The sequence below is a fragment of the Dufourea novaeangliae genome, unplaced genomic scaffold (genome assembly GCF_001272555.1).
Source record: "Dufourea novaeangliae isolate 0120121106 unplaced genomic scaffold, ASM127255v1 scaffold125, whole genome shotgun sequence".
Taxonomy (NCBI): domain Eukaryota; kingdom Metazoa; phylum Arthropoda; class Insecta; order Hymenoptera; family Halictidae; genus Dufourea; species Dufourea novaeangliae.
This window is the reverse complement of record NW_015374020.1, coordinates 4,709,289-4,736,726: the sequence shown is the minus strand read 5'-3', so window position 1 is coordinate 4,736,726 and position 27,438 is coordinate 4,709,289. Positions and strand designations below refer to the sequence as shown.

The following is a 27,438-nucleotide window of genomic DNA, read 5'->3' as shown; positions in this document are numbered from 1 at the left end:
GTCGCGGCCGCAAGAATTATGCCGTTTGTCGTGGAAAAAAACCCGTGCACATTGACCGTATAACAATATTGTCGTAGCTGGCCGGTGTTCGACGTCTCGAAAGCTTTCGGACTGAAGCTGAATATGATCCCATTGCGATGTCGACTGTCGACACCGCGGATAGAAACGAATCGAGGCAGAGAACGATAGCTAACCGTTACGCGATCACTTATCAAAATTAAATCTCATCGTTCGACAAGCTGGTGTCGATATTTATTTTTGGACAATGTTCCTGCGCGAGATATATCCCTGCAGGAATCGTCGGTGTATATACCTTCAAAGGGGTTTCTTTGGCATATCCGCTACGGGTATAAACTATATATATATATGTCACCTATTCGATAGTTAAATTGAAAATACAGGTTTACCGCACACTGACGAGCGTAGACGTATCGTAAATCTAGGATATTCTACGTTCATTTCAACGGTGTGCGTTTCTTTTTTCTCTCTGTATATATGGTATATATCCATTAGTGGCACTTGTTAATTGCACTCGACCAGAATGTGACGCGACAAGACGATGTAGTCCGGCGTATGATTTTCTGGGCTACGGAAATGAAGAATTAATTGTTCATCGTGGATCGACGTGTTCTTCTCTTATTGCGATCCGAATTGTCCTTGTAATGACGTTTGTTCCAAAGTTTATTTCGAAGCGATCGTAACTGAAGGACTGGACGATATACCCTCTACGGTACACATTGAAACGCGTTTCATGCCGGCTGATTGAAACGAATCGGAAACGGAAGCTCCTCGATCATTCGATTACGGAAATTCGTTCTTAAACGGTCACGAACGAGCCTTGTGGACCGTTGTCGTTACACAGACGTCTCGGCCGATGTAGTCCCGTTAACAGTCATCGGGCTGATGCTTTCCTTCGATCGTATCAGGTCTACCTGAAATTATTGAATCAAACGTGTTCGTATCGCAGAATTTACAAAACGATAGACAGATTTTTAGAAGCGAGCAGTGACGGTATACAGACTGTTCTCGATTATTGTCCCAAAATCGGGAATGCCTGTGCCTTTGACTTCAAAATGACATTCAAAATGACTTTGCCCATCTCTGGTTCCACGCCCAGTGGTGGAGATGACACCTAGACAATAATCGTGTAGAACAGGCCAGCCGATAATCGAGAGGAGCCTATAACACACTTCTAAAGTGCATACCGGAGCGTCATTCTACGAGGAACGAAAACGACGTATCAAAGCGGCAGCAACCAACTTGTACGGTTTATTCAATTGACCTGTATTATCTGCTTGACATTACATAACACGAGAATCTAATCGTCGCGACAGACAATAATTGTGACTCGGGGGCGACGCGAACGTGTATTCCATTTGTACGTAGATTGTTCGGCTACTGGTGTCGGAAACTTTAAGATGTGATTCTGTATCTTCAAGTAAAACGAAAATTATGTATGACAAAATTATGTTGGAGCTACTTTCGCGTTTCATTCATGCATGCTAGAGAAAGCGACGACAGTGTCGTGCAAGAAACGTTACAAGCATACGAAAAAATTGGTTCTATTTTCTCTACCAGCGTCGTCGGTCTCTTCCTAAGGAGAATTTCTATCTAGGACGACTCGACTGGAGGGTTCCGTGCAGCTCCCTTTTATAGTCTTACTCACAGTAGCGTACAGGGGGTATGTCGCATGCCGGTGTATTGGTGCTCTTGCTGTGTGTCTTGCCATGTGATTATATTCGGATTGGTGATGGTGGTTAGAATTTAGAGTCATTTACGTGTGTCACCTTGATCGATATCCCACTGTCATCCTCGTCCTCTTCGGTCATCGTAGTCAGCCTCGTTGTCTCGTCGGCCATCAACGAGCTCTCTTTTTTCGAGTGCTTCTTCGACTTTCCCGCGCTGGAATTCAAAGAATTTCAACAATTTGAAAAGGGGACGGTGAGACAAAAAATTATTGGGAGACTATGGTTTAGACGATTAAACGAGGACAGACAGGATGAGTAGCTGTTTCGCGAGAATCATTACGTACTTGATCAATTTGGCCTGCTTCGGTTTCTCGTTACCCTCGTTCACCTGTTGCCAGATCCCTGTTTTGTTCACCTCCTCGCTGATGTTTATGCTCGTCATCGGGATCTTCATGATATTCCCGTTCGCCAACGAGATCTGTATGTTGCTCGGCGTCCCGTATCCCATCGACTCGTTCTGCTCCTGGAGAACACACCGTAGACTCAGTTTTAGGACCGTTCGTCGGAGAACTCGTTACTCGAGAAAATATCAAGCCATGCATCGAGCTCAGCAAAACTCTTCGCCACTACCCTGTCCTCGAGACAGCTCGCGAACAATTATGGATTTTGGGTACACGAGAAGCGGTGTATATCGATCGGCATCGATCGAGACGATGGATGGAAATAAAAAAAGGAAGCACGCAGCATTTGCGCGCTTTACGTTCGGAAAGTAAGACCTATTGTCCACTAAGGCGTCTCGTCATAGACACATCGGCGTTGCGTACAACATGACAATTACGCTACGCTTGAGTTTCTGTCCACATGAGCGTATTGGAAGCGTATAGAAAGCGGTACAAAAAGCTTGATTTATATGCTGTAATTATATTCGACAGCGTAAAAGTCGGGAAAGATATTGGTCACATCCTTACATAGAAAAGAACATAAATGAACATGTATTTCATTCTTTCTATAGAATGAATAAAAATACGTGTAAGAATTTAATGTGTTTGGCAGCTCCGTTAATCAAAAAACAAGACACTAAAATACGATGTTGTGTTAGCCATGTACACTGACGAGCAAACTCGGCTTCCACTAGGGAAAAAAGTAATGGGAAAGGGCCTCCTACCATTTGGTATTGGGAATTATTGGAATTCATGCCAAATTACCTGGAATAAATTTACCAAGTGGCAGAAAACTTTTTTTCTACGCCGCTTTTTCCCCTAGCGACAGCCAACTTGCTCGTCGGTGTACAAACATGGCTCTTTTTTTCTGTTTTTTTCCATTTTTTTTATATTTCACACTCAAAGACGAATGAAAATTTTGCGTCCTTCTATACGCCCAGCGGGAGACATCGTTGACGACGTTGAAGCGTATGTGGACACACGCCCATTGTTTTACATTGGTCGCTACATGGAAGCGTCCTGCAAGCGTCAAATGTCTATGAAGCGTCTATGACGAGACGCTTTAGTGGACAGTAGGCCTGACGCTTGCAACCTGCTTTATTATTCTATGCGGTATACCAATAATATTCACATTTATTTTTTCTAGTCGAAGATAACGGAATTACGGGTTTATACGTCCCGGAAAAAATTGCTCGACCGATGACGCGGCTCGATACTGTCGGAATCCATGCCCATCGCGTTGCTGCGATCGCAACGGATTTATCGCAGTGCTCGACATTCGATGTTCAGCGAATAATAACAGTGTGATCTTCAGCGGGGATTTAGATAAGAATTTCAAAGTTACTCCCCTCGTGCGCCGAGGAACTACGGACGCGTGCACTTGGTGGTCACGTACCAATAGATAGCCGCTGGATTCGACGCCGACTGCTACCTTTCTCTCCCTCTCACTCTCTTTCTCTCTCCGGCCCCCTCACATTTCCTTATAGACTTTTTTTTTTCCTTTTTTTTTTTCTCCCTCTGTCTCCCAACCCCCGAGAAACGTACACGTTTTCTCGGCAGCTTCGTATTCGAGTTACGTCGATTTCGATCGAAATTTTGAACCTTCTTTGTTCCTGCTCCAACAGACGTGTAAACGTTGCCCCGCGAGAGTCTACGAATTACAGTCGGTGGAAATGATACAGCGAGGTTCTATAGTGGACAGCTGACAAGCGAGTCCAATTCAGTGTTTTGTAAAGGTAATATCAATGATTAATTGCTACGCAATTCCCAGTCGAAAAATTATGGATCTTAGGTAGCGTTTACGATGTTAGATTTTCGTACTGCGGTTAAATGGAATGTGAAGTCGCTAGCTACTACTGTTGAGCAGTCTATGTGTGTGAGAATGTCGGTTTTCGCTCTGTCTCTGTCACACACATAGGCTGCTCAGTGGGGGTGAGCTATCGTTGACACGTTTATGGTCACGGCAGTTAAACGACAAAGCAGGCAGCTTGCCTCTCGACCAGAGTTGGGCAGAAATATCTAAGGGTGTCGTCCTGAGCTTTAAACAGTTAATCAGATTAAATAATTGTTCGAAAAATGTCGATTCATTAGTATAGAAGTATTATGTTATTAGAACAATTGAAATTTCCACGTTTAAATCAATTAAAAATGACGAAATAGTTTTTTTTATCTTTTATTCGTTATTCGAAACTTTTTATCTAGATAATGTGTGCCCATCTCTGCTCTCGACTCTTGCAGCGAGCGATTCACTCTGTATGTATCCCTTCCACTGACTTCACCGTTCGAGGTTCGATCAGCCGCTCGGTCTGACCAAATGTCGGTCTATTCTACTTCCAGTGCCGCAAGGAATCTTCGTGCGTATAGTTCCTCTCCGAGCTATAGTGACTTCGTAAAAACAGTAGGAATTCGGATCTTTCACGCTTTTAAGAGTTTTACAACTCAGGCGTATCGAATGACAGGATTAGATTACCGAAACACATAAACTTTAGGATCAGTCGGGTTTATGGCTAACGTTATATCTTTGAAGAAGCTATGCTATAGCTCGAAGAGGCACTTATACATCGCGTGGACTGTACTGTGTTGTTTTGTGTCGTTTAATGCTGCGAAAGGAATCGTTGGGATTACAGAGAGATCTGTGTGTGTTTTCAAAGAATAATGTATTTTCAATAGGTCAAGGCAGGTAGTTGATGTTTAACGGAACATCGAACCGATACATGTGTGTCGAATGGTAGGCGTGTTGTCGCGACGATGTAAATACTCGGTCACATTTTCACCGCAGATTTTTTCTTTTCTTTAGGCCGGGCAAGAATAATATTCTCGTTTTCTCTCGTAGAAATTTTCGACAGCACTAACGGGGTTATCGATAAACATCACGAACGTTCGATCGATCATCGATGTGAATTGATTACAGCGGTACAAGCTTATCCGTGAAAGATATATTCATGGTAAGGAAACGTTATCGTTTAAACATCAAACGACAACGTGGTGTTTCTTACAATAATAATTAATAGATCGGCGGACCGAGTACTGTTTCGGCTCGGATCGTTTTTATTCGAAATTTCGTTTGGCACACACTCGTGTTTACGGGAGACGGAAATGTTGTGCGGAAATTCTCTTGGTCGGTATTGTGCGATATATGTATATATATATATGGTCGTGTCGCGCAAATACAAACGGAGGTCGTGGGAAGTATTTTTGTTGGTTTTGTACACAGGTCACTCGAGTTATCTTGGCACGTCCAAGAATAAATTGTTATTGCTTTTGGTCGGTGAAACATTAACAACAATAACAAAAATGACGACGACGACGACGACGAGGATGACGACCCTGTTTTGGTAGGATCTCGCGGAGCACGTTTTAGGCCGCGTTCACGCGATCGATCGTTAAGATATCGCGTTCCTCGTGTTTCTGGCGAGACGTGGGCTCGTCGTAGTCGCATACGGTCACCGTGACCACGGGGCAAATGTTCGCCACGCGGTCACTTCGCGCGTGCTATTTACGACCAACGATGGCATTTAGTATTCGTCTCACGGTGCTAACCTCGCCACTCTCCAGCTGGCGAAGATCGTCGGCGTGCTTTTTGCTCGGTTCCGGCATCACGTCGTCCAGTATCTTGAGCTCCCGTTGAGTGAATACCAGGTCCAAGGATTTTCGTATTCCGATCATCACCACTAACTATTGGCAAACGAACGAACCGATTAGTTTAGGACGAGTTTTCTGGACGAAGTTGTCGTTAGATAAAAATAGCTTACCATCAATGGGAAGAGAATGGAAGTGCTGCTGAAAGATTTGATGATCCAGAGGCACGATAGGCAAGTTAGTTGTATCACTGTGAACAGGTGGACACGCTTCAGCGGCACCTGCGTCGAAATAATTATAATTATTATTATTATTATTCGTGTAAATGGTCATTGTCCTTTGGTACAATAGTTTACAATCTTTCTGACTCTCGAGGTGATTTGAAACAAGTTTTTCCTTAACCAAAATGTTATCCGAGGCTTTGTTAACGAGATATTAACGAAAAAGCCCGACCAATCAGAAAGCGAGTCTGCCGGTCGAGTTCCCGCAGTAACGATGGCTACGCGTTGCGATTGGTCGGGGTTTTTCGTTAATATCTCGTTAACAAAGCCTCGGATAAAATTTTCGCCTAGGAAAAACTTGTTTCAAATCACCTCGCATTTTTGTTACACCCTGTACAATGATTGGTAACGATCGTAGAACCAATAACACCGACCCGAATGCTGCCTCGTTGACTATCGTTTACCTGTCGGAGGAACATGTAGTCGGGTTGATATTTGACGGGCATCAGCATGATCAGAATTCTGTCGAAGAACTGAAGGCCTTTCAACGAGGCGACCCCCATGTAGAGGAACACCCCGAACAAAACCGGCATCGGTATGTGCCTCAACATCGGCGTCAAGAGTACCGAGCAGCCGATCATCAGGAAGATCAGAATGTGTGTGACACGTTGCTCCCGAACCCCAAGGAATTGTGGTTTCTCGCCAGGCGCGGCGCATTCCGATTCCAACTTCAACGAGTTCACGTGGTTGATCGAGAGCACTGTCGCCGCCACGAACCACGGTAGCCCCATCACCGAGCAAATCTCGATCAGGATCGCGAGAACAAACAGGTCCAAGTGATACCCGCATCCTTTCTAAATAGAGAAACAAAAAAAACGAACCACGCTAGAAGCCTATCGAGACAGAAAGTTCGATCCAAAATATTTGGACATTCTTGCCTTTAGCTTGTTCTCTTTTCTGTTCACTATCACCGCTGTGATCTGTTGGTCCATGAAAATTAGTATAGTGCCCAGAAGAGCTGGCAGACACGCGACAATGGCGCTCCACCATGGATTATCCTGAAAAGGCCAGATGATCCATCCGCGATTGTGCAACGTCGGCTTGAATTCCTCCGGCACCTCCAGCTTCGGCGTCGGAATATTCACGAAATGATCGAGCGCGCTCATCGAGAAAATCGCGATTATCACCGCGAAGTCACTGACAACCTGTCTGACCTGTGACAATGAAAAAAAAAAAAAGAAAAAATTGTTAAAAACACTGTATTACTGGGAGAGTTTGAATTTCCTGTAACTCGTAACGATATTCCCACCTTCGACGGGAAGAAGAGAGCGTTCTTGAAGTCTTTGAGCTCGACGGATAATAAGAAGGTGCCCATGAATAGAATAATTGACATGAGGAACACATCGGGTATGTGGTGCGGCAGGTTGCAACTGTCGCCCACCATGGTGCCGTTGTAGCTCTGAAAGAAACATTAACGACGTCGTCGCAAGATTAGGGAGGGACACGTTCGAGTTTGTAATCTCGTCGAACGAGTGTCTTGGCCCGTCGCCTTTATTAACCTGGCATGCTTGCTGATCCAACGCCGTCCAATTGACGTTGTCGTAGCTGGATGGCAGGGTGCCGTTCGGCGGATCGCACCAGCACTCGAAATCGAACGAATCCTTCGTGTGGGTGTCGATCGGATACTTCTTGCCAATGGACAACACGTTCTCGATAGCCTGGAACGGGACGAATTCATAAATACCACGAGTATCCTCGAAGATGACGAATTAAATTAATGCTCGAGAGTCTTCGATCAAGCGAATCAGCCACCACGTGGAAATCGAGACCGATCGAAACTTTCGGATTGCGATCTCGAAGCCCGAGAGGAACGCTTCCATTGGACGTGCACACCGGCGATTCGTGACCCAAATGCTATGATTTCGCTGACGAAGCGATTCGAGAAGCACACGATACGTTACACGCCCGCCATCCAATTAACTTGGATCGGCCGTGAAGGACACGGTTGCATAATTAACGTGCACGAGGACGACGCGAATAAATCCTCTGTCGGGGTTATCCTCGAGATCGGCGTGGCTCGCTCGATGAATCCCGTCGTACCTTGTAGATGAAGATGAAAGCGATTAGGGTAGCAAAATTCTCTTCGGTGAATCGCGTGATGTAGCAGACCAGGGCGCTGGCGTCGATCGCGACTAGGATCACCAGAATCAAGGTTATCCACGAGCCGATCCAGAAACGGAAGGACATGTAGTTCCATTCGGATTTTCTGCGAAAGCAATCAGTAGACTTCGGATTTTAGGTATTTCTAACTTATTGGGTCCCTAGCAACAGGGACGTTGTTTTTTAATAGGGGCAATTTTTGATGCGGTGACCGTTTTTTGTCATTCTGGTGTCTTCAATTTTAATTGAAAATAGCATAGAAATAATTAAAATCCACTGTGATAGGCAGTTTTCACTCACTTGCAGAATTCGTAAACGATCGTTTCGAAGACCAGAACGGGACCGGTCGAGCCGAGAATGGTCAACGGTTGCCCCGAGAAAAATCCGTAGCCGATGCCGCAAACGAAACCAGAAACGAGCGACTCCATGGCGGCCATATTCTTTCCCGTGGCTTCGCCCAGCAATCCACCGAACGTGATTATGGGCGAGAGACAGGCAAAGTACAGAAATATGAAGGACGCTATGCATTGGATGGCCAGAGCGTCTTTGAAGTCGGACAAGTAAACCGGCACTTTTCTTTTGATGTCGTTGATCAGACCCCCGAAAAGTATTCCTGTCCTCGACAGGCCGGATTCTTCTCTGAGCTTCTGCTCGTCCTCTTCTTCGTCCATTTCGTCCTTCGGTTTCTCTTCTTTCGGCCGCTTTCTCACTTCCTGAAACGAGCGAAACGAGGAAATGCGTTCAGGCGAGAACCGCGAGTGCAGTTTTCGGCGAATGTATAATAATGGAGGGTTCAGAAGCAGGGACTTCTACCGAAACGTAAAATACCGGTATTATACCGGTATTTTTAAGTTTTCTAAATTTCTATATTTTTGAAATTTTCTAAATTCCATTTCAAATGTTTTCTATTCACTATTGGTGAGTGTATAATAAATACATTTACTGTAGTCTTGGGTATATTGCTATTATATTCCCATCACGTGTAATCAAAAGTTACTACCTATCGACAGACGAAGAGTTTCTGAAGTATATATTTTTATATACAAGTTCATATTATGTTAAATAATCCAGCCTTTTTGTGAGGTACCTGTCCTAGTGAAACTGTTAAAAGTTCAATTTTAAACACCACCAAAATGTACATCACACTATACCTGCGAGGGAATCGCGGCTGGTGGTTCTATTCTGATCGCGGGATCCCATTCGCCGGGCGGTAGAACCGTGACTGCGTCCAAGAACTCGTCGATTCCAGCGAGCAGGTGATTCCTATTCTTAGCTTTGTACGCCACGTCGTGGAACACCTCGTCCGACATCAGAGTGGCCATGGCGCGACCGATCTCGTGAAAACCGGAGATTCCTCCCTGCGACGTCGACGAAATTTCATGAACAATATTCTGGCTGAATCACGCGAGCATTTAATTTTGATCGAACGGGCGAAAAGATTGCCGGAATGAATGAAATATTCGCGACGAATCATCGAAGAGGAAACGAAGAACGATGTTGAACGATAACGAAGTCTCCATTCATACACGGTGAGAAATTTATTCCGTGTGTCGGACTCTCGAGACCGAGAAGAGACGAGGCAATCAGCGTGGACAATTGCTTCGTTAAAACTTTAATTACCCCGAACGGGGAGAACGAGAAGGACTTTCGGTGATAGGCGATCAGAATCGATTTTCGAATCCACGGTCGACCGATGTTCGTCCCGTCTTACCGTTGGTCCCAGCAAGACGAATATGAATCTCGTCGGGACAGGAACTTCCGTCAGATCGCCCATCATCGCGGCTTGGCTCAGTCGTATAAAGGCTGACAATGTTTTATCTAAAAAATCCACCTCCCCTACGAGAATGTTGCTCGCCTCGGCTCCCGCTGGTATTTTCCGCATAAAGTGCGTGTTACCCTAAACGAGGGAAAAAGATCATCGAGAAATGCAAAAGGGTGACCAGTATTCCGAAATATCTCGTAAGATGTTTCGTTACGAACCCTGTGATTCACGTCTCCGTTCTCCAATGCGGACGAACTGTGATTCCGGCTGATCGACACGTTGCTGGGACTTCGATCCATTCCATTGGTGGACGGTTCTTGTCCTGAAAGAGACTTCTAGCTTACCGCCTACTGCGTATTTTCGAGGCTGAATCGCGACGAGAAGTCGCGTGGGAATCACCGTAATTGAGGGGACACGCATAGTTTTTCGCTTCCCCTCAATTACCACTTCTATCCAGGCCCATTAATGGCGAGATAGTCGTGACCCAGATTTCGCGGTGTCGAAAGTTTCCGAGTTGCGGGAATCCGATACAAGGGTTTCCGCGGGTCGAAGGGGAAGTCTTATAACCGGATCCACTTAAACGCAACACCGAATGCAGGCGGAGATTTCAATTTTCTATGGCAGAAATAGAAATTTCACGAATGTCCTCGGTGGTTCGAGCTAACCGGCCACGAGAACGCGACGTTTCCGATTGGACGAGAAACCTGTAATCTTCTCGTTGAGCTCTTAACCGAGGTGTCTGGTCTGGTTCGTTAAATGTCAAAAGTGTGTCCGTAAATTTATCTCTTTAAATTGGGATCATCAGGAGGTATTACGCGTTCGATCCACGACGAAGATTGCGGTCTCGAAAACACTGTTCAAGAAAATTCTGAAAATTCTAAAATAGTGGAGTGAAACTGGCTTTATTTACTTGATTTTTAATCGCCGAATATAATAGTTATCTCACTTTTCACACACGTATGGATTTGTTTTTTTTAATTTAATTCTAATGTGGTGTAACTGGTGGTACAACCAGGTAGGGGATGATTCTACGTGGAAAAATAAGTCGGAAATGTACAATAAAATTCTTTCATTTACGACTTCGTTTTCGAGAAAGTCAACTTCGAAAATGAATCTGAAACGCGTTATTCGTGCAGCAAGTAGAAACGGAATGCAATGAACAGACACGCTAGCCAGGTACTATTCAATTACACGCGTATCCAGCAGTACTTTAATTTTAAAAAGACTGCGACGTTCAAGCACAAAAAACCAGGTTTAGGGACTTGTTGAACAGTGTAATCGTTTGTCAATACACACGCGTGTATTATTTTAATCTTCCTGTGTTTCTCGACGCGACACATTCGTTTGGATCAAGATTCGGGCAACTCGTGATACTTTCGCCGCTCTGCAGTGCGCGAGTTCACCGTTCGGGGATAATATTCCACGATCTTTTTTCGATTGCTTTTCACATTCCATCCTGTTCCACGTATATTTTTCCCCGAACGTTGTTTCTGCGTGGCGATGAATGAAGCGCGCGTACGTGTATCGTGTTCTTTGTTTTCTAGGAGAAATCTACGTGACGACAAAAAGGTATCGCGAGACGTGTGACGATGTGATGATGCAAGCATAATAGAGAAGCAGTTTTATCGGGTTTACCGGGTATGGCAAGGAAGCGGCTACCGGGATTCAGCGTTGCCCCGCTCCCGTGAGTCGTAGCGCCGGCGATCGCCGGGGCGGAATTCGATTCCTCCACTAAAAATGAGCATGAAACACACACCAGGACAAACCCTTTATTTACAGAGGAAGGAATCGAGGGTATAGGCTCCGTGTGCCCTGTGTTATTATCGTTAGCATAGTCGGAGATTGTTAGTACCACACGTAGAGGAAGAAGGAAATCGGTCGGTACACTGAAAATCACAGATGTTAGTTGAATGTGTGACGGTTAATATATACGATATCGAGTATACAAAGTACAGATCGAGTCACGTGCAAGTCATACAATTAGATCATGCCTCGTGGAATGGGCCTGTAAATATTATTCGCCTATGCGGTCTCACGATCGTGCACGCGAAAATCGATTGTGGAAGAGCTGCAATTTGTTCGTCTTCCTTTAAGGAGGGAGCCTGCTGTAAACGGGCTGAACATAATCCTTAAGAACATAAATCCTTATAACAATAATATTTATGAATTTTTCGTGAAAATTAAAACTTTTATATTCAGTTTAATTGTCCAATAAAGTATTCTCAAAGTTTCCAAGAGATTGGTTTAACAATTTCTTCACAAGAAATTCCCAAAAATTCGTTCATTTTTAGCCGTTCACACGAAACTCCCCCTTTAAACTGCACGCGACGCTCGTTACCGACGATTTGTGACAGGAAGCCGTAGAAAAACTGTAAACGTTCGGACGTTGTTCGGGAGAACAGTTCTGTTTCGTTACTGTAACAGTGACGGATAAGTAAACGTGATCGCTGAAGTGGAGAAACAACCCACGGAAATCACTTAAATACCTACTCGTACCGAAGGGAGAGCGTTGCGGTCGCAGTAGCGACGGTCGATATTGATCAGACACAAGCTAACCGAATCACGTGTGTAATTATACTTTCATTAATTCCGCGCATATTATGGGTTAATCGATACACTCGATGAACCGTTCGTTACGAGTCGAGGGCTCGTAACAGTTCCGCGAGTGTAATGAGAATACTCGTTCTTCCTCAATGCTGATTTGCGAAACAGATGCTGTGATCGATCGGAGCTCCGTGCAGTGCTCAGCTACTGTAAACACCGAGGAAACCGCAAAAGAGAGGAACAATGATAGGAGACACAATATAATCAATTAAACTGACATATTTTATAATAACAAGTAGTTGCAGTTCTATATACAGGGTGCGGCCGAATAACCATATACAAGCGGGTACTACATGATTCCTTGTGAAAAAATAAAAACAAAGTATGCAATAAAATTCGTTCATTTAAGGCTTGCTTTTCGAGAAAATCGACTTCGAAAATTAATTCGAACCACGTGTATTCACTATAGTAATAAGTAGAAACAGATTGCAATGAACAGACGAGCTAGCCCAGTTCTATTCGATTGCCCCCGTATCTATCAGATTTGCAAAGTCGATTTTCTCGAAAACTAAGCCTTAAATGAACAAATTTTATTCCATATTTTGTTCTTAGTTTCTCATAAGGAATCACCTCGTACCTTCTTGTACATCTAATTCGGCCGCACTCTGCATGTAAAGAAAAAGTGTGAGAGAACCACGAAATAAACGAGAGAACAAAAATACACGGACATTGTGCAATCGATTGAAAAAAATTCATGGCAACAATAACCAGCTGACCGTCTAACCTTTTAGCTGACACATCGCGAACCACGTCGTGAATCCGACCACGTGCGGAACAGCGTATTCGTCTGACAGAAACACAAGAAAGCAAACGTGAATGCACGTGGCGTTCGATCGGAGGCAATCGAACTCGATATCGGCTGATTCGCAGGGATTGATGGCATATCGGTTTATGAAAAGGGGTCGGTAATTATTCAGTAATTAGTTGTCAAGGTCAACATTCTGAACAACTCTATATGGGATATAGTTTGCGAAAAAATATCTCACAGGTATTTTTTTACATCGGCCATCGTCCATATTGAAGGGATGAAAACAGCCTTGAAAATTGGGGATTGAAAACATATTTTTTGGAATATCTCGGAAACGAAGCCCAAGTGGTGGTAACATGTATAAGGAAAAGTTGTTCAGAATAATTACCTTGACAACATATTTCAAGGTCAACCAAAAACAATTAAGGAGGAATCTAACGCGAGTTCGTCTACAGAGTTTTAGCGGGACGCATCGAGCGAAATCGTTTCGTTTGCACGAGGAGACCAGCCGTTGGATCTGACGTATTTAAAGCTCGCGAAAGCGCGCACCGTGAACCCAAGCAGGAACGATCCAAGCTGTGATTTGGCGGTTCTGGCCTACGTTTATACCTGGAACCAGAAGGTACGGTCCTTTCAGATCTTTCGCTTCTCTCGACAGCAAAGCCGTGTTCGAATTCGGGCAGCTGCTGCTGCGAGCGACCGAGGGCGCGTAAGCGTCCCCAGCGTCGCCGCGACGCTCCTGTAAATCTGACGTCAACAACGCATGCAAACCACATGTACAGGAGAAATCTGAAAATTGTCGAGCGTGTTTCGCACGCGTTTAGCGTGGCATGTCGAGTTAAGGTCCGATTACCGGCGGGTGTATGTGTCTAGCCTATTGCGCCCTGCGCGGCCACCCGTGGCTCTCGGGTAATTACGATCGTCACGTGTGTGTCCAATCGAATAGAAACAAATAAATGATAAAAAAAAAGAAATCTCGAAACAGCAACAGTTTACAGAAGAGCTGTAGCGGATCTGTTTCTTTTTTATACAAAAAATTATTAAAGGTCGAACAAATAATACAAAGATCACGGCACTAATAAATCGCAATGCTCCTGCCCGATCAGTGCTCTCCCACTTTTTAGACCTTCACCATACACGTCCAGATTTAAGAATACCGACCCAATAAACAGAATTTGTATGCAAGCGAACAATTATGGCAAACAAGTTAATTTTTTGGCTGTGCACCCAAGCGTATTCAAAAGTGAACAGTTCGTTAGTAATGTTTTGTAATTCAATGGGCTTTCGTCCCGTGGAAATAAATAATTATATTTTAAAAGAACAATAATTTAAATTAAAGTAAACTAAATGAAATTAAATTAAATTCAATTAACAATTGGTTTGTTGTATCGGTACGCGTTTCTGCGTGTTCGGTAGACGTCGACATTGTTCCGGGCAGCTTCGATTTGTCTGCGGCCAAAATGCGTTTGTCGTCGCTCGATCGATTGGCATCGAACAACTACTCTGTACGAGGTTACTTATAATTCGAGTGTGTAACGTTGACAAACTTACTCTTCGACGAGGAATGATTCCGTCCGATCTCGGCCAACGATCTTATGATCGGCAGTCTGGACATGTTGTTGTCCTTCCGTCTCTCGTGTTGATGTCGATGTCTCACGAGAAGAGCTTCCCTGACCTGCAATCGAGAAAACTTGTTCGTTGGTGCATTTGCTACTCCAAACTGACTTTCTCTGTTTGCTCGGACTGATTCACTCTTCTATCTACCAGGGACTTCTATCGAAACGTAAAATACTGGTATTTACGTAACCCTACCCTTATAGAAACCGAAAAATACCGATATTTCCCTAGTAGCATTTATGGTTGGCCAACGGTATCCAACACTTGGGAGTTAGTTAGGATATAGTTAGTGTTTCTGCCTACAAATTCCCAAAATAGGGCCTACGACGAAAAAGTTATGACAATTTTCCAACGAATATCCAATGTTGGGTGATGAATTGGGGAAAGAATCCAATGAAAGGTGAAAGGTAATTTTTACTAGGGTTATTTCGATTTTCAATATAATATAATATATTTTCATTATAATATAACCGGTATCAAAATCATACAGGTTTAAGTCTTTGCTATTTACCTTTTCTTTGGCCTCGATCGGCAGCGAGCCCTTGTTGATCATATTGTCGAGGACCAGATCGGCGACTTGCTCGAGACTGATCGCCTCCATGTCGAGCATCACGGTGCCGTTCAACAGCAGGCTCCTCAGCTCGAACAACGAGTGCAACGAAAGGGTCGCTACGTGAGGTTTGCTCCATCTGTTTCCGCCCTCCTCGACGTCTTCCTCGAATTTGATCCATCTAGGAAACATTTCGAGGCAATAGGGAGGGGATAGGGCCGTTGTTGTTAATTCATGCATCGAGGGAGAACAGACGGCAACGGGGGTGTAGAATTACCTCGCGGTTTCCTTCCACTCCATCTCGTCCCCATCCTTGACGAGCTCCTCCATCTCGGAGAAAAGAGGATGGGAGACGTGAGCATCGTCCCCGACTTCCTCGCCCAGGATGAACTGCACCCTTTGGGCCGGCGGTGTGACTAGAATTTTCATACGGAAACCCCGTGAAACATCATTCCTACCGTCTAAATCGTATGTAGATAAAAAGACATTGAAGTATACGAAAAATATATCGATGCAGAAGAGAGAAAAGTGAATACGTGTCGCGAAACAGCGAATCAAAAGAGCGCACTTCGTTTTTTCGTCGTGATACTCGTCGCGATAAATTTCAGGCGATCAGCGTGCACGTGCACGTGTATATTCTGCAAGTGTAACGAGGTGAAAAAACATGTTTCGGGACTGCTGAAAAGCTCGGTCTCCGCAGATAAACTGTGGGGATAGTGTGTCGTGTGCGTACAATCGGACGATCGGTACCAGCAACAAAAAGATTGAAAAACTGATGTTGGATCGACGGAAATCACTGCTGAAGATCGAATGGTTTGCGAGTCGTAATGAAACATCGACCGAGCGGTGCAGGGAGCGTTCGTGGAACATCATTGCACGCGTGATTTACCAATGACGCATGCAGTATGTCCGAGAAGAGTATCGAGAAACATCCAGATACATGAAGACGGGAAACGTTTAGTTGTAGTTTCTTTTTGTTTTGTTTTTTTGTCTATATTTCTATGTCTATGGTCAGAAGCTGCTCGATCGTGCGGCGTGAAACGTGGAATTATCGTGTGTATCGAAAAACAGTTTCTCGAGACCATTCGTAATATAGGCGGCGTACGCTCCAAACATGGCGGCAGTCGCGAATAATTTCTGCGGGCGAGGAACATCTTTCGAACCCATAGACGTATAATACCTATCCGGGCATTTGGCCGATATTCTGTAAAATTTTTTTTTAGATATCAAGATCACCTTTATTTAAAATGAAATCACCCTTTACTTCGTGACCTTGAATGACCTTGAATAATTATAATCACTGAATTCCTAATGAAAGGAAGTATCATTGTAGGTGTCTAAGAAAAGGTGATTCCGTTTAAAAAAATGAAGGTGACCTTGAGATCTCTAAAATAAATGACATAAAAATAAAAATTTTTTCTGCTATCGTGTGAGTCCCATTGAACCATTTAACTTTGTCCTTAAGACATTTAATATATCTTTTAAAACAACAAAGATATTTGAGGTGCAAAAGTTAGGTGATTCATCCGATATACATATGTATATCTATTTAATTTTCTTTCCTTCTTATTAGTCTTTCTAATTTCTTATCCCAATTCTGTACTCCTTCTCTCCCTCTCTTTCTTCCTCTGTGGTCTAGATATTACACGTCTATGGTTCGAACCCGAAGAGGTGTTTTCAGCCGGTGGCGAAACATTAGGCACGCGATGGTAATCCGCTTTGACGCAACCGCCTCGCATCGACAAACGCAATTTTCTTTATGTAACGATGATAAACCAGTTAATGAGACGTTCGGGCAGCCGTACACAAAGCGATCCGCTCCGATAAATATTATTGATCTTCCACGTCGAAACGTGTCGGCGCGATGGCGCGAGTTTCCGGCGAAACGCGTCTCGATCATTCGTTCGCTCGCATAATCGGTGTAATCGAATGTTAATTACTGTTCGTGTGAAATTAATGTAACGATCGTGACATCATTGCCGTGTAACACGCAAACGAACCGACGTTAGAGGATCGAGTGTCCTCGTCTACGAGACGAGGTAACATCGACGTGTCGCGAGCCGCCTTCGTTTTTATTGTCCCGTACGAATGGTCTCTCGATCAATGTATACGTAAAATACAGAGAAGTCTGGAGCTTATTGAGGCTTACGTATCATCTCGCTGTCGGGCTCGCAGATGCTAGATAGTCGACTCCTTCGAGTCATCAGCAATTGTCCTGAAACGTCAAGGAGACAAGAACACGTCGGGGGATAGTTCGCTGGTGAAATCGATTTCGAGTTCTCCGCTCTCACGACCGTTCTCCCGGAATTAACGAATTCACGTTTCCTCCTCGGGGCACCCCTGCAGGCCCAGATTAAGATTTTTCACGGCTCAGGGAATTTCGAACCTTCGAGAGCCTCTTAAAATCGGGGGTAAAAAATGTTTATAATGAAACTTACAGTAAAAAACATAAATCTTAAAAAAATTGAAATTTATCCTAAATAAGATTAACTGACATTTAATTCATTCAATTATTTTTTGACATAAACTGAAGGTTTAATTCGGCCTTTCCTCCCTTAATCCGGCGCTGCACCCCTGGCGTTCTCGAATTAACGAGAGATCGCTCGATTGACGTCTGACCGAAAGCTCGACGTAAATAGCTTCCGTTTGGACGAAATGTAAAGGTATCGATTGAGGCTCGCGTGGATGGAGACACGATGGGTAGAGAGTGCATCCCGTGCACCAAACCTGTCGTATGTACAGTCGTCGCGGAAAATGAGTTAACAAGCAATCTTCTTTAACCCCTTGCCTTATAACATCGAGTCAGAGACACGTGGTGATGATATAAAAATAGATTCAAGGAACAGAAATATTATTCGTTTTGTAGTATTTAACTTTTAGAGAATTATTGATGATAAAGTAATTCTAGAGAGTGCAGATATCAAGAAAATCATAGGGCAGGAGGTTAATATAATATTTTTCCAAAATGTTGAATAGTGAATCCCCAATAAATGACAAAGGAAACACAAGACGGCTCTGTCTCAGCGATACGACAGTATCTCGACGTTCATCGTTCCTTTTCGACAGTTTACTAGGAGCGTTAACTTAGTTTCCGAGGCGACTGCACATGCTCGACGCGATACGAACTTTTGGTCATTGTTGATAGACATTAAATGAACGCAGCAACCGCGTACTGATGGACTGATATTAACCACAGGTGGGTTGATATTAACCCTTGTATGGGCAACGAAAATATTCACAATTATTGAGCAATCGGAATACACCTATTCTGACAGATTAGATAAATATAGATAAACGTAGATAATTTAACTTTCATACTTTTCCCAAACTCCTAGTTTTCCTTTCCTATAATATATCAAGTACTGTTTTACATAAGACCATAAAAAATTGTGAAAGGAAATTTAGAAATGCATACCTGGATACACGGTTGCCTACACAAGGGTTAAAATGGACCGGACCTACGTTCAAGCAGATTTTATTCCGTAATTAAATACTTCCCGCAGTAAACGTTTTGTCTCGACGGTCTCAAACAGTAGGATCGATCGTGTGCAGTCTACGTAGATGTCGCAGAATCGCTTTGCTCGTGGTATTCCCACCGAAATTCTTGGACCAGTGACACCGAAATGTCAATCCCTCGACATTCGAACGCACAGGATAAACGTTTTTCTTGTGCATTTAAAAATGAAACTAAAAAGACGAGATTCAAGGATCGTAGGGGAACGTGAAGGGAGGCTGGTCGTTATCGTCTCGGGTAGGGAAAACGGGACAGACCCTTCACGAGATTCGATATCGGTCACCGACTTCTACCCAGTGTGCCAGAAGTAGGGTGAACAACCGGCCAAGTCCTGACAAGTGGTTGGCTCGGTGCCACACACCGCTCGATAGCGTCGGGAAACTGCAACACACCGTGGAACGTTTGCGTGCGATACCTCGTCGACGACACGTTTCAGGTATCTAATGGAAATCAGCTAAACGACGCACGGTCGTTGTCATCGGAACCGTTGCAGTCTCTCTGGGAACTCTGTCCGCTCCATAAATGTACACCCACGAGCAAACTCGGCTTTCACTAGGGGGAAAAAGGGCGTAGAAGAAAACTCTTCTACTACTTGATAAATTTATCTTAGGTATGGGAATAAATGTTAAGTTAAATATTAATTTGGCATAAATTTCAGTAACTCCCGATACTAAATTTTAGGAGGCCCTTCTCCAACACCACTTTTTCCCCTAGAGAAAGCCAAGTTTGCTCGTCGGTGTACAAACTTTAATTCTTGATGAATGATTACGAAAACGTAAATTTCTTTCAAATATTCCAGTCTTCCGTTTTATTCCTTGGAATCTCATAGCTGAAAGTGGCATACGACCCTGAGTACAGTGGGACACAATGGGCCCCCGATGATCGAGTACTAATGGTTTAAGGGTCGGCCACGTTTACAGCTAACGTTATATCTTTGAAGCAGTTATACCTTCGTCGACGTCAGGGAACTTTGTTTCTCGTATGCGACAATAATTTGTGCCAGAATCAAAGACCCTTCTCAGCGAGCATAGGTATTGTTTAGCTCATTCCACAACTGTCGAACACCGAGTCTTTGGCCTCGGCGACTTAGCATCCCTTTCCGTCGTCGGATGAAGTGGATCCTTTCGAAGTCTCGCGAGAGAGAGAGAGAGAGAGAGAGAGAGAGAGAGAGAGAGAGAGAGAGCGATTAGCCGTACTCGATGTTGAAGCTCGACTTCTATTCAAGCTTGGAAACTCGTGACCTAAAAGAGCTGTTCCCCTCTTTTATATATTCGTGGACGTAATCGATTCGAGGAGAATATTCCACCGTAACGATTTAAAGAGCTCCGAAACCAACGAATTTCTCCGTCACTGATCCACGAAGAAAAAAACTTCCAAGGGTGAATTCTCCGTGACAGAAATTTACGATTTAGAAGGCACTGCTTGAGGGAGGTTTGCTCGGCGGGGAAACCACGATCGGCGTGGTGGGACGGGTCTGCGACGAGGGAAAAGATCGAAGAACACGGAGAAATATATTCACAAGACGAACTTACTGGGCCTGTCATTGTCGACGTTCTCCTTATCGGCGGCGTACGACTGACGCTGGGAATGATGGTGCTTGTGGTGACGGCGATGTCTCCTCTCACCTGGCAGATGCACGCCCACGTAGACGGTGTGCGCTCTGTGACCTGGAAGCAGATGAAAGAATGGTCGCGTCAGTGACTCTCGAATCGACGTTCCATTGGTACCCGACCGATTATCGATAATAAAGAATCCTCTCGCTCGGGCCACGATTTTCATCCCCCGATTTATCTCGAGAACTCGCGGCGGCGAATGTTTCCGGTATCGATATTTGATCGTCGAGGCATCTCGATATCGACGATTGCTTCGGCAATTTTACGCTTTCGTCCTCGACGTGGAAAGCCTTTAAACGCGTACAAGGGGAATCGAATCGATCGAAACAGACTTAACGTCGTGATCACCATCCCGACATTGGTTTTTCGTGGACTTTAGGTCGATTCATTAAACACCTACGTCGCGTACGTTTACGATAATATCATCGATCCAGAGTCTCGCTGGAACGTCGACGGTTCAAGATCGCAACCGGGACAGGTGACCTCGGATCCAGCAGCTCGATACGGACGAGGTTCGCGATTTTTTTGTTCAGACGCGAATTAATGATTTTCGAAGCACCATCGACGCGTCACGTCGTGGTGTGACACTCTGACGCGAACAGTGGGTGCATGTGTGGGCAAACATCGAAGCCCTGGATTCGTGTATTCGACTAATCCACGGACAAGCTGGAATCGGAGTTGGGCGAAATGTAATCTAATTAGAAAATCTAAATTGCAATTAGAATGTAATTGCGGGAAAATTTCAATTACTGTTACATTGATAATTTTTATTTGAAATTCAGTATAGTTAATTACACTGTATTTGTGATTTTAGTTGTCTTGCAATTACATTGTAATTGTGATTTTAATTGTCTTGCAATTACATTGTAATTGTGATTTGGATTTTGTGATTAGATTACATTTTGCCCAGCTTTGACTGGCATCATCGCCGGCGATTCCATTGACTAAAAAGAGCGTATGGACACGGAGTGTTTTGCTCGGCGAGCGAAGGTCGTCGAAGAACGATCGAGCTGCCGAGAGGAATATCTACACTGGCCAAAATTTCTATAATGTCACCATGTTTTTTGATGAATTCTTGTAATTATTCGATACCAGTGAGAAATTTGTGTTTGGTAGCATTTTGGGATTAATTAAAGAAAGCGTACACATCGGTTTCAAGAAATAAATAAAAAGAAACAGAAATATAATTCAACAATATAAATATAGAAACAGTGAAAAACAATTGTTAATATAATTATACAAATTTCGCAGTTTGTTTTCCGTTGAACTATATTTTTGTCTGTTTTTTAAAATAAATGTTATATTTATTTTTGTCTAATAAATCCCAAAATGCTACCAAATCCAAATTTTCCATTGGTATGAAATAATTATACGAATTCATAAAAAAACATGGTGATTTTATAGATATTTCGGCCAGTGTAGTCCCGTGATACGGTGCAGAGCGAATGAAATAGCGATACCTTCGTAGTCTTTCTCGGTGTAAGACTGATGAGTGATCCGAACACCGGGATCTTTCGGAGCCTCGTCGTCACCTGTCCCACCTGCGTGGGCCGCGCCACCTCCGATTCCAATACCCGGCTGCATCCACGGTCTAAAAAATAAATCGTACGAACACGTGAAACGGGGTCGAATTGTAACTGGCGTACAGAAAAAGACTTGATTAAAAAGCACGCCGTCCCCGTGGCCCGCGGATCGTCTCGCCTCGGTTTTGCGTAACGTTCGCATCGACGATCTGCGATCCCGCCCCCTCATCGTTATTAAACGCCTTCTAATGCGTTCTCGAAACGATTCCGTTGCTCGAACGATTAACAATTATAATAATAATTATTAACTGCGACGACCCGAAAAGTACAGGTATCTTTGGTAATTTATTAAAAGAAAACTACTTAATGAATCTTTTTCACATTTTCAGAGGTTTTTAGTGAACGTATAAGCTTTAAGAACAGATTTTTGTTTACTTGATTTGTAAAAATTACAGTAATTGTCCCACGTTAATCGATCGCGATTTCGTCTCGTCGACCGTTCCGAGAGTCTCGAGCGGCGGACAGTTTCCGGTCAGAGTTGGCCCCGAACGTAAATTGCTTCCTTGAATCCTCGTGGTCTTTTCGCCGCGACGTTTATCAACGAAGAATGCGCGTGGGATCACGGAATAATTCGTGGGACGGTTCGTTCGCGATAGCCCGGCGGCGACGAGCACGCGATTTTATAATAATTAAACTTCCTTCGACAGGAAGGGCTTTGTTCGTAGCCGCCCGCTGCCCTGAATGCGTTCACGCTCTCTATGTGTCCGTCCTTTTCCCCCGTACTTCCCACCAATTTCTTCTTCACGTTCGTTTTCGATTCGATCGAACGATTTCGAATTTCTCGAATATTCAAACGAGTACTCACGACGACACGTTCCCTTCGAACCATTTTTTGCGGTTCATATTTTTCGTGATGCTTCGAATGCTGTTCGATAACACTGGACCAGACTGTCCCGCGACGACAACAGAATTCAGTCCGTGAAACGTCGGAAAATCGACTTCAACCTCTTGTAAACACCGGTTATATTATAGCGTAACGGTGGGCGTACAACACGAAAATAAGTTACATCCGGAGGTACAAAGAAACTTCTTATTCTCGAGTACACACCACTAACGAGCGAACAATTAACACCCAGATACCGAACTTCGCGACGCTTCGGTGAACTCAAAGGTAATCCCGTAATGCGCAGAGACGATCGAGATACGCGATGATCGGCCGTCACGTGTCGCGCGAGTAATCGGCGACCGTCCGTAATCGTGGGCACCGCCACGATTATTACGCCGAACCAGATTTGCACGTCGCGGCACAGATGTATCTCGCGTAATAAAGGTTCGTAAATGCGCCAATCTTTCGTTCGGTGCCCAAGCACTTCGCCGTGGCTGATACAGGTGGAGGGGAAACGGACAGCTATGACGACGCGTGAATTTTACGGGAGCCTGCGTCGCCGATCGTGTCTCTGTTGCCAAACATCGGGTTCATCCCTTGATCCACGATTGAAAAACTGTTTTCGGGACTGGAAATCGTTATGGAATTTGTTACTTCGTTGCTTGGATCACACGGGGCTTTCGTGACGCTGTAATTTAACCCTCATCCGTCCCTGTTTATCTTAATTTTCCCCTCGGTGTTAAATTTACATATTGTGTATTAATTAGTATAATTAATATATTGAAGAGATAAGTGAAATTTGTAAATTCTTTAAACTAAAAGTCACGGAGCCTCAGGTAAATTTACCTACGTATGATCAGTTGTTCAGTAATTATGAGCAAACGTGACGAAAGCGTTTTCGTAAACGTTGATCGCGTTGCTTTATTTCGCTGGCTGTGTAACGAAACTATCCGAAACCTTTGGAACAACGAAAATCGCGGAAGGGAGCCTCCCTCCATATAACCGTCCATTGGAATCGTGGCCGATTGTCAGAATGTCAAGATCGTGACAGACGTCGAATAGTTGGCCAGCGATTACCAGCCGTCAAGTGGATAATTACCCTGCTATGATTATCCGAGTGCTCCCTATGTGTACGTGGTTTTACATAATGAACTACCAGCTCGTCCGGCGCTCGGGCACAAAGGGAGGAGAGTGGCGTAATAAACAAGGGGAGACACGATAATTGTTTAATTGTCGGAGGTCACCGGGTGTCCGTCGATACGAAAGGACACGTATAACTATGTCCCGAGACGACCAAGAGCTGTCACTCTTATCTTCGATCAGATTCATTTCTTGCAAAAGTTTTATTGTTCAAAATGAACAAAAACCATCGCTGGAGATTCCCACGAGACGCAGAAAGAGAGAGGGACAGGCGCACGAAATTTGCCATTATCGTCCGGCATGGAGGTCGGCCGGTTAGGTCGGCCAATGAGTGCATTAACAAGCCACAACAACGTCGAATGAAAAAGTCCTTGTGATACAGCATTTTTTGTAGTTCGAGCAACGAGCGCATCGTTCACGCGCGGGCGGCAAAGTTGTCCCACTCCGGTGCTTATAATTGAAACGTAAAAGTATAATGAATGATACGACCGCTGGTCACTGCAATCGTACCGTCCCGTCCCGTCGTCGTTGTAGTTCAGACACGCGAACCGTTATCGCTCGACAAAGATTCGTGTTCGTAATTTTTTCGTCTCTCGAGCTTAATAAAATTGACATGTTAGTTACGGATGGGAACGGTAGTTCCCATGGGCGTAGCCAGGTTATCAGTCACGGGGGTGAAAATATTAACACATCGACTGCCACAGTGAAAAAGGCTTCACGTAACCAGACACACTTTAGTTAGTTTTGTAATCTATCGGATAACACGTATAGCTGCTTTAAAGATATAGCGTTAGCCATAAACTTGACCGACTATAAAGTTTATGTGTTTCGGTAGCTTAATCCTGTCACTCGATACCCTTGAGTTATAAAAACGGTGCTCGACCATCGTTCAGAGACGTACGACGTCAATTTTTTTATCGGTTTTTCCGTGTTAATGCAATTGAACAAAGTCTTATTGCGTACTAATTTCAGATTTAAAATACTTCTAGCCCTTTGATTCTCTATGAAACCTTACAAACACGTAAATTTCTTTCAAACACTCGAGTTTTTTCGTTTTATTCTTTAGAACCCTATAGCTGAAAGTGGCCTACGACTAATGGTTAAAGGTCGGCCACGTTTATGGCTAACAATATATTAAAAAATCATCGAAATCGGCGAGGAAGTAGTGATTCGCCAAGTTGACCGAGTAAACGATTCGCGAGTCGAGCCAGCCCACGATTTAAAACCTTGACAAGAGGCGTAGGAAATTATACTTGGTTCAGCGACAAAGAACCGCGTTGCCTCGGGTCTAATTTCGCGGAGTTACCTGCGAAATCGAGCCAACTATAAAGTCGACCTCGACCTGCTTCCGGTATTCCGGAGGATTCATCGATTCTACCGTCGACCAGTTTCTCGGCAGCTTCGGATTACGCTTCACGGCCTCGTTAATCTTCTTTGCATTCGATCCAACGCTCGCGATAGACTTCCGTCAGGCGTTTCAAAGTGTAGTTTTTCAAGTCAGCTACCTCTTATCTTTGGCCCATTCTTAGGGCCCCGTTAACGGTCGCTTTAGTCTACTTTCCAGCGTTTAGAAATCGAGAACAACGTTTAACCGACGTAAAGTTTCGATCGACGGTAAGATCATGATTCATCGCGAGATAAACGGAACCTATCGGTGTATAAATTCTTTCCTTATCCGAGCAACGCGCACGGTATTTAGCATGAAACTCGCCTACACGTGTGCGGTATTACTAGCCGTTAAGGACAAAGTTTCCGTAACGATCTAGGATCTACTGGAAATTCTGCGCCGATGCTCGGGGGAACTGAGGTCGAACTGGCGTTAAAACAGTCAAAGTTGACAGCGATGAATAATAAATCATATGGCGTCCGGAACTTCATGATGTCATCGGTCTAAGATTATTCTTATAATTCTACAGTTTGATTGTACCGCGAAAAAAGAGCATACCGAATGCACGCAAACCGTTGATGTCAGATAGAACGATGAATTTCCTGTTCCATCGCAAACGAAGTGTAAATTCCGATTAAAACGCGTCAGAGATAATTGATAAACAATTTGTAATATATTGCGTCGCGCAACATAGGTACGTTGCAATATGCTGCTTTTTCTACTTTTTTCCTGGTCGATCAAAAAAAAAAAAAAAAGATATCCATTCGAAACAGAAGCTTCTCTTATCACTCGAACGAATCTGCGTTTGTTCTTCCTTTTCCGCTAGCGAAGACCATATGGCAAATAGATAAGGCATTTCACGGTCTCAAGGTAGACACGAATCCAGTCGAAAGACACGCGTCGCGAAACGAGCATGAGTGTCGCCGGACATTCGCAACTTCGCGTGTCGAGTGTCCTGAAAATCGTGACAGAGATAAGGCAATCTATCGCGCCGCGGTGGCCGATCTCTGTTCCGTATTGTCTTCGTAACTGCATTTTTCTCAATTCACATCGACATCTCCAGCGAACTGTGAACTGGAGAAACGATACCATCACGAGGTCGGCGTCGAATAGAATCGCGATCGACAGCGATCGAGGTCGGACGAAAACAAAATGAGAGGAAAGTGATTCGAGGCTTTCACGGCCCGGTATCATACAGTTCTCATCAGGAACTTCTACCGAAACGTAAACTACTGGTATTATACCGGTGTTTTCGGTCGTAAATTCGCCCTATATAAGCCCTACCCTTATAGAAACCGAAAGAGTACCGGTATTTATTTTTTCGGTAATATATCGGTTCGGTATAGACTTTGATGGCATAATACTGGTATCAAAATCATACCGATTTAAGTCCTTGGTTCTCACTGTTAAGGATTTCGGGTGTAAGCCGTATCCTTGTGGAATTGTTTTTCCAACGTTTAGAAAGGATTGCAGCTAGCTTCATCAGGGGGTTGAAAGACACACAGATATTGAATCAGTAATATACAGAGTGTCCCAAAATACTTGGGATGATTTCAAGTAACTTTTTCCTTAGCAAAAATGTTATCCGAGGCATTGTTAACGAGATATTAACGAAAAACCCGGACCAATCAGAGCGCCAGTCTGTCGGCCGAGCTTCCGCGGTAACGGTTACCAATCGCTGCGCGTACCGAACGCTAGCGCGGAAGCTCGGCCGGCAGACTGGCGCTCTGATTGGTCGGGGTATTTCGTTAATATCTCGTTAACAAAGCCTCGTATAACATTTCTCCTAAGGAAAAAGTTGTTGCAAATGATCCCAGGAACCCCTCGTATCCGGGAGTCAAAGCTATTTTGGGACTCCCTGTATACTTTTCTTTTTTACGAAAAGCTGGGAAAACAATACCACAATTAAACAGCTTACACCTAAACCCTCAACAGTGAGAACTGCATAAAAGGAAAGTGTTTAGTGTGTTGCACGAGGCGTCGTACTTATATCTGTTGAAATTCAT

The 27,438-nt window shown here is 44.1% G+C and overlaps 1 protein-coding gene across 1 annotated transcript; it reads right to left on the bottom strand.

Annotated features, from left to right (window-relative positions):
- Positions 1-854: 854 nt before the first annotated feature.
- Positions 855-27,438, bottom strand: LOC107188971 (electroneutral sodium bicarbonate exchanger 1). The gene is made up of 21 exons (XM_015577376.1): positions 27,407-27,438; positions 21,957-22,087; positions 20,416-20,550; positions 15,647-15,785; positions 15,331-15,550; positions 14,754-14,877; positions 13,812-13,991; positions 10,069-10,172; positions 9,800-9,985; positions 9,240-9,446; positions 8,389-8,801; positions 8,029-8,194; positions 7,488-7,646; positions 7,238-7,387; positions 6,867-7,142; positions 6,393-6,782; positions 5,881-5,988; positions 5,669-5,803; positions 2,033-2,211; positions 1,788-1,902; positions 855-932 (listed from the first exon to the last, which is right to left on the bottom strand). Exons 1-21 carry the CDS (start codon positions 27,436-27,438, stop codon positions 855-857), a joined length of 3,627 nt encoding a protein of 1,208 aa, XP_015432862.1.

Coding starts and splice junctions, on each gene's coding strand:
- LOC107188971 (XM_015577376.1), bottom strand. CDS start 27,438: ATGAATTTCAACAGATATAAGTACGACGCCTC. Junction 8,802..9,239: donor CAGCCGCGATTCCCTCGCAG/GTATAGTGTGAT, acceptor CGCTCGTTTCAG/GAAGTGAGAAAGCGGCCGAA. Junction 8,195..8,388: donor ATCGTTTACGAATTCTGCAA/GTGAGTGAAAAC, acceptor TTGCTTTCGCAG/AAAATCCGAATGGAACTACA.